At 38.1% G+C, this 11849-nt stretch overlaps 1 protein-coding gene across 2 annotated transcripts; it reads right to left on the bottom strand.

Annotated features, from left to right (window-relative positions):
• Positions 1-129: 129 nt before the first annotated feature.
• On the bottom strand, positions 130-11544 carry LOC117928068. 2 transcript variants are annotated; one of them, XM_034847855.1, is made up of 4 exons: positions 10909-11544; positions 9687-10535; positions 7496-8677; positions 130-3608 (listed from the first exon to the last, which is right to left on the bottom strand). In XM_034847855.1, the coding sequence occupies exons 1-4, from the start codon at positions 11066-11068 to the stop codon at positions 583-585; spliced, it is 5217 nt and encodes a 1738-aa protein (XP_034703746.1). In that variant the 5' UTR covers positions 11069-11544; the 3' UTR covers positions 130-582. The 2 variants fall into 2 exon arrangements, with proteins under 2 accessions (XP_034703746.1, XP_034703747.1); XM_034847856.1 differs by having other exon boundaries at positions 130-3605.
• Positions 11545-11849: the final 305 nt, after the last annotated feature.

Genomic DNA, 11849 nt, shown 5'->3' with positions numbered 1-11849 from the left:
AATAATAATACCACGCACACATTACGGCGCCTCCTAGGTCCAAAACTTTACTACTACAGCAGTAAGCCAGTAACCCTCTTTTACTTTTCTCTTTCCTATCTGGTTTCCGGACATTTAGCATGGTAAGCCTTAAGGAGGAAATTTTCAGCACTTTGAAACTTAAGCTAAACCGTTAGAAATGAAAATCACAAAACAACCTAATCCAACCCTACCGCTACCAACTTCTCAGGGGGATTGACTTTGTTGACGAAATGGCGGAATGCTCCAGAGACTGAAATTCCCCACTCCCAAATTTCCACAGATTATTTCTGTATTTCCATCAAATACAACAAATACAAAGCTGCTGCAAAAATTACAAGCACCTAAGAACCTTTTCCCTGTTTTTTTCCTTCTTTTTTTTTTGGGCATTTTTTTTCCTACCAAAAGACGGATCTGAGAACCGCCCCCCACTTCCCCCCCTCCCCCTATCATCCCATTGAAGATTACAAAAACTATATTATACAGAACGGCAATGAAAGGTATTTGCCTGGTTGAGGGAGCCTTCCTCCTTCAAAAAAAAAAGGCCCTCTCTGAGCACATGTACTACCTGCCTATGTCCCCATTACCTCTCCAAGATTCGTCGTCTCTGATGATGCTTCCACCCTGCCCGCCAAACTGATCAGTAGTTTTAGCATAGTGCATTTTGATGGCGGCCACTGGATCTGAAACACTAGGGGTGCATGCTCCACCTACCAGAATACCCCCTCTCCCAACTACATTCATTCCTACCATTCCCCTTCCAGGTGCTTGCAAACTTGATACTGCTTCAAAACCATTTCGTCTCTGCATCTCAGAGAACAGGTCTTGCCGCTGCTTCATATCTACTGTGAATGGCTGCAATTTTGTACAATCTCGGCCCCTGAATACCTGATGATAATCTGCAACCCCATTGCTGCTACTCATATCCCTCGTTGGGAAAACTGATATGCCATTCAAATTCCGTTCATTACTCTTCACAACTGTCTGCAAGGACTGCTGCTCTATTTTGGTGGAGGATGACATTGGATAATTACTAAACGCAGCAGGATATTTTGCCAGCAGTAAGGTTGAATCAGGTAATGATGAGAAACCTGTTTGTATCCTGTTCCCATCCCAAAAACCATAACTCATGGGAAGATTCTCAAGGCCCAAATAATTATTACGATCTACCTTCGAGGCACCTAGATTTCCATCAATGCAGTGATGACTGGTGAATTTCAGGTTAACTGATTTGCTGCTTAACTTAGGATTATGGGCCCCCTTATCATCATTCTCATTGCTACAGGAATTTGGGTTCTGCAGAGAAGGAGGGTGGCTGAGAATCTTACCAAACAGTTTAAAATCACCATTCCTGCTTGTTTTCTCTGTATCGGACAAACTACGCCCATGGGCTCTTGTTTGGTTGCTTGTTCGTTCTAGACTCTGTGATAGGAAAGGAAGCTCAGTCCCCAAACTGTGAGATTTTGAACCATTACATTTCTGAAGATAGCAATCTTGTGCTAAAGAGTGACTGGATTGAATATCCCTGTCCAACTTAGAGAGCCTTCCAGCAGCAGTAGAAGGATTTTTGCAACTGAGATCCCGATTCATATCTTCCTTTGGGGGTGTCTGCAATGGACAGCCCCCAACCTTCTGGGACAATTCAGCATTGACTGCATTGTTCAATAAAGAATGTCCTGACAGATGCTGGTGATATTCATCCACACCAATAGATTTCTTCTTATCCTTTGTCTCTTTCAAATCAAGAGTTGAAGGAGACATACCTTGATCAAGGGTTTTCTCATACTGAATGACTGAAGAATCTTTTGGTACAACAGAATCTTCAGCCATAAGAGAACTCTCCTGCAGCAATGAGATGACTCCAGGCTTCTGGTTATCCAACTCCACAGAAACTTGATCTCGGCATCCAGAGTTAAAAATGAATCTTGGACAAGAAGTTGAATTGGCAACCTGGTGCAATGCATTTTCCTTTACTTCTGAATCTTTCACAGTACATTTTAAGGACATTTGGGCACTTGTATCTGCATCATTATTTTCTTCTCTTCTCACATTCAAACTAGTTTCAGATAACAGATTCCCTTCAGTCAAATCTTCAGCCTGCGATACAGCATTTGATCTGTCAGAGGGGTCGGTTGCCTCTACAGCAGACACAGATTCTTGATCCATTTCCATTTTTGTGCAAGGCCCATTTTTCTCTACGTGCAATGTTAGAGACTTGCTGTCAATGCCATTCAATGACTTGCTGTCTCCAAAAACTTGCTCAGTTTTTTCCAGCTGATGACATTTATCAGAAACCAAATTAGTAACAGTCTCATCATCTTTATGATCCACTCGTCCAATTCCATTGTTCTCATATGACCTGTTAAGGTCAGTCTGCAGATTCTTCATCCCTGAAAAGTCAGACTCGTCGGGGTTTATGTTCAAAACAGACAACAGTGAGTCCTCTTCCATCTTAGAGCCTGATTTATTGCTGCAGATAACTGAGCCGGCTTCCACAACACAGGCATCTTCTGTGTCACTTCCTCCATTGGCATCATCACTCTCTGGTGTTCCTACATTAGGCCCAGGATGTATCAGATCTAATCCAAGGCACTTACGAGCCTTGCTAAAGAAGACCTTGCATTGATCCCTGGACCTTGTTCTGACACATCGTGATATCTTTGCAAAATCCTTACCATAGGATGATACTGCCTGCACAAAGATACATTTCTCCTCATCCGTCCAATCAGCAGGATCCATCTCTCCACAACTCTCATCGGAACAGGTCTCCTCATCAATACTCTGTGTAACCTCAGGAGTCAAAGGCCGTTTCACTCCAGAACCCACTTTTTGCCTCAACTCACGATATCCTTCTCCAGGATCAAGAGAACTTGTGATACAAGAACTCATTGCCTCTGATGACAGGGAACCACAGATACCAGCCAAAACATCAGCAGCCACAGTTTCCCTCTCATTACGAATAATATCATAACTGCTAGACCGTTCTACGACACCATTGTCACCATGTGGTGTTCTATAGTCATGGTGAGCTCCTAAAAGGAACTTTCCAGGGCAAGTCTGCAGATTTTCCATACTGTCACCAGCACGAGCTGCCATCACTGAAGCTGCACCCAGCATATCAAGGGAGGCAGCATTCATCTCACGATTCCATTTTTTCCCTGATGTCACCAAGTAGGTAGTTGCAGATAAGGACTTCCCTTGCTTTCTAAGCTCTAGCTTCTTCTTTGTTTTCTCAAAACAATCTGATTTGTGGTTTTTATAGTAGAATTCGACACAATCAGCAGTAGTCTTGTGATCAAGGAAAGAAGCAATCTTTTTGAATTCTTTCCCAAAGATGGCCAACTTATCCATGAAAATTTCCTTCTCTTCTGCTGTCCAAGGGTTGATCATAGTCCTTTCATTCTCAACAGCGCATGGATCTTCAACTAATCCATTACTAGAAATAAATCTTGATGCTGTCTTTTCCTTCTTATCCAAGATCAAAGCTGGCATCTTCAATATGTTCCTGCAAAGCTTCATCTGGGATTCGGAAAGCATCTTGCTTGTATAATTTATCATCTCAGCTGTAGGGACAGGACTCAAATTCCCTGCTGCAGAACCAGTTTTTCAAAAAACAAAGCCAAAACCAAATTCAAAAAGAAGTCAGCACCTGAAATATACAAGCAAAAACTAACAGGAGATTAATATGTCCATAAACAAACCAAGAATCCTACATACACAAAAAAAAAAGGCTGACAGCTTTGCCCAGATGTTTTAGTTTTGAGGAAGCTATTCTACTGTATGCAAAGTGCATTTAAAAGCAGAGACTCCAGACCATAAAATAAAAGTTTATCATATTTTAAACTCATAATTTTTTTTCTGAGACATATAAGAATGTGTGTGTGTGTACATGCATGCATACATACATATGGTGTGCACAATACACATGAAGTATACATGTGAGAAAACAAAAAGAAGCAACCTACAACCATAACCCCAATCTAATACTTAAGAGTCCAACCACTCTATCCATCAAAGATATTTTGAACTTCATAATTCCATTAACTTTTAGCAAAACAATCCTCCAACAAGTTTTCCCAAGGACTCAGTCAATACTAAGCATAAAAATGTGGCAACCAGACCTCACTACTCCCATTAAATAAATAGATAAATATATAAATCATACACATGTGACCAGGCACACGCTCATTTATATAACACAAGTCTACAAATGTTCAACACTGTGTAACAAAAGCCATGGACTTAGCATCCTTGTATTTATGTGATTGTGGCTTGTTACAGTTTCCTCAAAGATGCATGGATTTTCCCTACAGCACTAGGTTGAAATAATAAACAATGCAAGAATATAATTTTCAAAGGCAAATTTGGTGTCCCTTTCAAAACATAAGTGTTTTGATACAACTATATCTTGAACCAAAGTTTTATAAACATGAAATATGAAAGTGCAGTGCATCAGACAAAGTTGACAAAATATTCAACATCCATGCATTCCAAAAAAACCTAACAAATCTTGGCAAACACCTGCCAAGAAGACTTTACCCAAAAAAGGTTTAACTTTATATGGTTACCAAGGAAACATAACCCAACAATCGTCTGTTTTGATACACTTCCCGTTTTCTTTTTTTGAAAATAGAAAATAGTATTGACTTCTATATAAAATAAAATAAAATAAAATAATTGTAGAGGCTTACACTGAAAGTGTAATGGTTTTTAAAATTTGATTAAAAAATTGAGGTATTAAAAAATATACTTCATTAAATTTCAAAATGTTTACAAGTGAATTTTAAGAACATAAGGTAAGTCTATACTTTTTGTATGAGTTTCTACTTTGTATAGTAGTCACTATTTTCAAAAACAAAAAACAAGAAGTGAATCCAAATGAAGTCTACCTTTTTTAATAGAAACAAAATAATAATAAAAAAACAATTTCATTGCATTGAACTATATTAATTACAAAGAAGGATGAGAAATCCTTCCCAATATACATCCTTCCTAGAAATCCAACAACTAACTTGATTTAAGGCATTAAAAAAATTCCAATACTTTAAGGTCAGTGAACAAATAAATTAATCATCATATAATTATCAAGATCAAGATCATAATGAAGAAAAGACATAAAAATTGTCCCTTATTATAGAAAGGGAGAGAAAAGAGAGAGGGGGGACTTGAAAAAAAAACAGCCAGTAATTAAGAGATGGTTAAGACTTGAAAAACTAAGTTGAGGAAGCATGAACCTGAGTTAACTTAACAATTTTAGCAGGAAGAAAAACTTCTACCTACAACACCTGCATCTTTACATGACAAAACAAAATAAAGTTATGCCAATAATGCGGAACTGGTACGATATGAAGGCAGGTGGTTGTTTGTACAAGTGCAAAACCAAACAAAATATCCTCAGTCACTTCAGGATCCATTTCCAACATCCAAGTCCAGAAGCCTGAAGTGAAATTATATGAGAGTGGCTTCCATGACAATCAATCAAAGCATACAACATTACATGGGCTCTGATGCAAGTCAAGGACATGGACATGAGTGTTGCATTTCAACACATGACATAGGGTTTGTCAGAGCAAGTCATGGAGGTAGAGCTAGGTAGTGCACAGTTAACAATATACCATATCAAAATCGAATTCGAAGAAAAGTTTTCAAAGGTGAAAGCATTTTTGTGTTTGTGAGGCTAGGCATAAGCCTCAAAGCATTGAGCCATAAGCCTTTTAAGACCCTCATTTTACAATTAATAAATATTTAAAATAATTGAAAACATATAAAAAAATAAATGAAAAACCTAATAACAAGTCAATTAGAGTTATAAAAAACCGTATTAATAGTTTCACACTTGCACAAAAAATTCTAACAAGTCACAAAATAACAAAGAGAGTCAAACGCATATGACTAAAATGTTTGGACTTAAATAAAAAATAAAAAACCTAGTTAAAATCCAATTCATCAATTTCAAGTAATTTGGTAAAAATTAAACTAAAGAATAAATAAAGTGTAACAATATTTTCTTTCAAAAATATTCTTTTTAAAAATATATATATATAACAGGAATTGCTTTGTGGCGTTTAGCCTTTTCTAATGCATATCTTGTTTACTTATCAAAAAAAAATATATATATATATAACAGGAATTAGAAAAAAAATGAAAAAAAAATAGAAGTGAAAACAGAGAAGAGAGGTAGTGAAAAAAAAAAAGATAAACAAATGAAAAAAATATATAGAAGTGGTCATGTGACATGAAGGGGAGAGAAGTGAGAATTGATGATGCTGCAGAGAAAGACAAAGAGAGAGCACGTCAAAGAGAAGGTGTTGTTGGATAAAGAGTCGACCTTCAACAGAGGTGGTGATGCCACCGTATGTGAGGTACAATTTCCAATCTCCAAAGAGCTAGGGTTAGGGTTTTCTCTGTTTTAGGGTAAAATGCTGGTTAGGGTTCTTCTCGGTTTCACTCAATTTCTTCTCTATTTTGGGGTTATATGCTTCTTTTAAGTTCTTTTAAGTGTGCCGCCTTTGATCCACAGCGTCTTACACCTAACTTGTAGGGCATAAAATAAGCCCTAAAACATTGCCTCATGTTCACTTAGACTCTAAAGGCAAAAGCCTTTTGGGAGTTGCTTTTTTCCACAATGCCTTAGTACATTTTGGACATTCCTCACCCCAAGCCGCCCCTCAAGGCACACCTTGGAAACACCTTTGGAAATTAGAGAAACCAAGGGTAGTGATGACCAAGGCCTTTACCCCTGCTAAGTGTATAAGTATTAGGTAACCAAGTGAAAATATACATTTAAAATATAAACAAATCAAGAAAACTAAAATAAATAAAAGTTTGATCATTCTAGCAAACAATACTCCCCTGCTGGATTATCATAAATATTTGAATAACACATTAAGTTATATATGATTAAACACACCAACATCAAACCACAATTGTGCTTAAAAAAAATCTATCAAGCAATTAGGAATTTTCCAACATAACATCTTTTGGAGAGAGAATCACAAAATAAATTCTAAAACTAAGAAACTATTAGGTCTAGTAAAAGGTCCTTCGACTCAAAATCATGACCCCTAGTCCATTGTCTAATGAAACAAAAAAACATTCCATAAAGAGTATTAATATAGCGTCCTGTAGGATTTGAATTAACACTTAATCATTCATACTGTATGCATGTGTGTCCCTATGATATATGCATGGACATAAATAGATACAAAGCCAACAAAATGTCTAAAGCACCAATAATTGAAAAGAAGGTAAATCTACATGATCATATCACTACTTAACATGGGATCATAGATGACATGTACTTACAAATCATAGCAAAGATTCCTGAAAACAAAACATAAGAAAAAAATGCATGTTCTATAAGAATTCTAGAAAAGATAATTTTAAACTAAAGGGTAATAGAATATCTATATAAAAAGAAAAATGAACACACAAACTCACAAACAAAAACAAACTAGACAAGGATCACTTCTCTTACCAGGAGACGAGAAGCGAGAGCGAATGGAAGACCGATGCTTCTGATACCCACAATGTGATGTCCTCAAGCTTAATTCAAACTTCTTTTGAGATTTTGCACGATATTTCCTAATAGAAAGCAAGCGCATATCTTCCTTCCACACATGCTGAGAGACTCTAAACTTAAGGGTAATAACTTTCTCCTTGAATCTTAAGAACCGCTTTCTCATTGCAAATTTTTGTTTAATCAATGAATCATTCTGTCTGCATGCGAAGTTGGCAGCTCCTAAAATATCATTTTGACACTGATTCTGTGGCAATAGCTTATTAAATACTTCAGAAGCTCTATTTGCACAATCCTTATTGGAAGCCAATATTAAATTATATATCTTATCCTCCTCATCATCAAGTACACCCATGTCACCTGAAACAGGGGCACCAGTTTTACTCTCAACAAGCAACCTGCTATCACCTCCACTAGTAGATATGCCTGTCTCTTCCACATTTGGACCAGAGACCAAAAGTTCAACTTCCATGTTTGTGGACCTTGTTATTTTCATATTCCCAGAACATTCACCTTGTATCACCATATCAGATGGAGAAGCGGTCTTCACCAAACATGGTGGTTCAACAAATTTTGATGTAGCAGTTCCAGGACTATCAATATCCTCATCTTTAACTTCAGCATGAGCATCTTCCATGGCATCACTACCAAGTAGTGTTTTATCTGTCATCATATCACCAGGCGGAACAATTTGCAATGGAGCAGGCCTAAGGATTAGGTTGGAGGCAGCTCCTTGCTCTTCACAAGGTTTTGCTTTACCTTCCACAGGAAATGAGCTAGAAGCTGCTGGGCAAGGACAACTGCTTCCAGACCCAGATTTCAATGACTTAAGTTCATTTTCAAGTGAATCAATTTCAGATTCAGTCATCTCCAGGGACTTTGAAATATCACCTTTCCATATTAGCAACTTACTCATTGCAGTAGATCTCATAAAATTAGAATCCACTGAACTTGGATCATCAGATTGCAGCAACTCAATAGGCGAAAACCCCAAATTAGCTATTTGATTAGGCTCCAAACTCTCTAAAATAAAAGAGAATCCATCAAGATGATTCAGAGACACAAGACCAGGAGAACCACTTAAAGTACTAGTATCATTATCAACATTTCCAGCCTTGCTAAATGATTTGTCCTCCATACCTATTACAAAAGGGTTAAAATTTTAAAATAATGGAAGTTAGTATAAAATCAAAAGAAAAGCCTAATGCAATATGAACGCATATGCACACCTACTTAAGATGAGAAAGCCAAGAAACTTAAGCATACATCTCCGTCCTCAACCATTCTTTACCATGTTTTCAAACAAATAAAAGGTTTCAAAAAAATATAGATCATGATCACCGAACCTTGTCTTTAAAGCACGAAATAAAAAATAATACATCTTAACAAAGAATCAAGCTAGAGATAATAGTTTGAATTTATAGTAGGAGAATATGAACAGTGAACTAATAGTGTTTTAAAGTAAATTAAAGCACTTTTCAAGAGGAAGGAGGTCAGGGCATGCAGTCACCTATAATATATATATATAAGAGAATGTATTAAAAGGTGCTTAAAGTGCACAAGAGTACACAGGACATGTACAAAGAGCAGTACACAAAAAAATCCTCCCTCCCTCATCCAAGCCCCAACCAATCTAAGAAAAATAGTACACAGGACATCATCTTAATTAAGTTATACTGCAATCGCAAAGTTAATATTAACTGAAGACAACTTTTCCACCCTGAATTACCAAAAGCAAACCAAGAAGCATAGTCACATATATTCCCAACTACATTCCAAGCCATGATGAAATCTTGTGGCCTCCTTTAACTCATTTCACCAGTTTTGGAGAAAAAATAATGAAACCTCAACTTAGTTGCAGAACGTTCATTCAGCAATATTGAGCCATTTGACGATGAAAAAACTAAAAATGGATGATTTAATATCGTATACCTACCCCAAACAAAAAAGTGTCGGTTCACAATTCTCATATTTATAATTAAAAACCAATGGCCATGATATAGTTTATAAAAATGAGGGTTCAATAAAACATGGGTCTATTTCAAAATAAATTTGCAGATATTGCAAAATTTTCATACTTAGTAAATAATTATAAATAAATGAAAATTTTTGGAAGAATATTAAACAAGGAAGAAACCTCATGGCCTACCTGGTGAAGAACTACAAGCAACAGAAGATGGAGTTGCCGGAGATGCACAATCTGAGAAACCCATAACTCTAGGGCTCTTGTCAGCCAAGTTTGAGTTGAGAGAATGTGTAGACTCTCCATTACTGGTGCAGAAGACAATGCCATTTTTGTTCACACTTTCATCCGGACCTTCAACCTTCTTCCTCTCGTACTTTGCCAGCCCCTCCCCCCATCCAAGACGTGGCTTCTTCCTAGAAGAAGTCTCTTCTGATGGTGCAGTAGATGCCACACAGGCAACAGCATCCCCTGAAGGAGACTGGACGGGGGTCACATTTCTGGGCTGCAAGTCTCCTCTGGCTTCATTAGAATCTACCCCCATGCTCTTCGAGCTACTTGAATGGCTGAAACCAGAACCCCGTGAAGACAAGCTTCCAGACCGAGTCCATTTTAGAGGCTTCCAATCAATAGAGCTCAACGAGTTCTCTCTCTCAGCTCTCTGTCCTGTGCCTAACCCATTGACACTACCCATCTTATCATGTTGGTCTTTCAACTGAAGTTGATCCCATCCGTTTACAAAATCAGAATGAATTAGCATATCGTCGACTGACCTCTGATCATTTATAGCAAGAGACCTTCCCGACATGTTTGGAGATGCATTGCCTGTTTCCAAAGGATGACCTTTCCAATCTTTCTGGCTAAAAGATCCTCTAATTTCCCTGTTGTTCCGGCTGTATTTTCCATTCCCGTCTCCACGAGTTGTGAATGGCCTAGAATTTTCGTCTTCTACCATCTTATCACTAGACCGGGAAGGTACAAACCCATGGCCTGATTCTTCAGGAAAGATGTGCCAGCCTCCTTGCTTGCCATGGCCTACAGCAAAAATAAATTAAAAAAATTAAAAAAGAAAAGGGGCAAAAGTAGGTATTGTTGCAAGAAAAAGAGAAAAAAATTAAAAGAAAATTAATAGCTCGATCCATTGCTACGTCTGATTTTTGTAGGGTAAAAAAATTCGAAACAGAAGAAAAACTCAGAATCTTATTACAGGTCGGATTTAGTTGACTTAAAAGAGATTAGAAATTTTCTGTTTTTTTTTCGATTTTACAATTTCTGAACAACCAAACAAAGCATTAACAAACGAATGGACTCCAAAAATAACAGATCTACAATAACCATGAAAGAATCAATCAAAAACTAATTCCCAAAACAAAGAATCAGATCCTAGCCGGAGGGATTCACAACTCACCTGGAGGGCGGCGAACGTCCGCCGATCCCCAACGAGCAAACTCCCGAGAACCCTGATGCGAGTCCCTCCATCTTGCAGAGAACCCTAAAGACTCCGACCTCTCGTGCTTCCTCTCCTTGAAGAAGTCCTTCCGATCCCAAGGCAGTGGTTCTGGCGGCATGAAAACCCAGTAAATCGCATGGGCAGCCCCGCCCCCAACCTAATCAGCCAACCACACAACCCCGACCCAAATCTAGGATTTCCAAAATCCCACAACCACAAAACCACTACTCACAAAGCCGATTCCCAGAGCTTCCACACCGAGATCGAATCAGATCCACAGAGAGACACCGTGCCCTAGCTTTTCGGTCAATAAAACTCAAATCCACAAAAAACTAAGTCCTCCGCCTTCTACTTCCCCTTCTTTCTAGCCTAGGGTTTCCGCCGCACCCTAGATTCCACTCCGGGGAGACGCCGCCATAGAAGAGACACAAAACCTCCGTCTTCCTACCTCCAGTTTCCCTCGCTTTCTAGGCTACAAGGGGAAAAAGAAATCTGTGTGAAACGATAAAGTGAGAACGTGAGGACGATAAGGTACATAGAGAGGGGGAAAGAAGAGAAGGGGGTGAGAGAGAAATGGCTGAAGACTTGAAGGAAGAGGATGGTATCGTATATCTCAACGGCGTGATTTAACCAGAATTTATTCTTCTTTCACGTCCGCTATAATTAATTTTCTTTTTCCTTTTTTATTTATTTTTGTATTTTTAATATTTTCCTTTTTAATCTCTCTTCTCCTTTTACTATTCTCTCCCTTTTCTTTTTCTCTTTTCCCTCCGCCCCCACTTGCCCTCTTATGTTTTGCCCTATTGACGCAAAACCCTCGCTTTCCGTCAATATTTACGGAGATGCCATTCACGCGTTATCTTTGCAATGACTCATTTTAGCCTTGCAATCTCCATAAT

The sequence above is a fragment of the Vitis riparia genome, chromosome 13 (assembly GCF_004353265.1).
Source record: "Vitis riparia cultivar Riparia Gloire de Montpellier isolate 1030 chromosome 13, EGFV_Vit.rip_1.0, whole genome shotgun sequence".
In the NCBI taxonomy this organism is placed as follows: domain Eukaryota; kingdom Viridiplantae; phylum Streptophyta; class Magnoliopsida; order Vitales; family Vitaceae; genus Vitis; species Vitis riparia.
The sequence above is the reverse complement of the archived record's forward strand: the minus strand, read 5'-3'. Positions and strand labels throughout refer to the sequence as shown.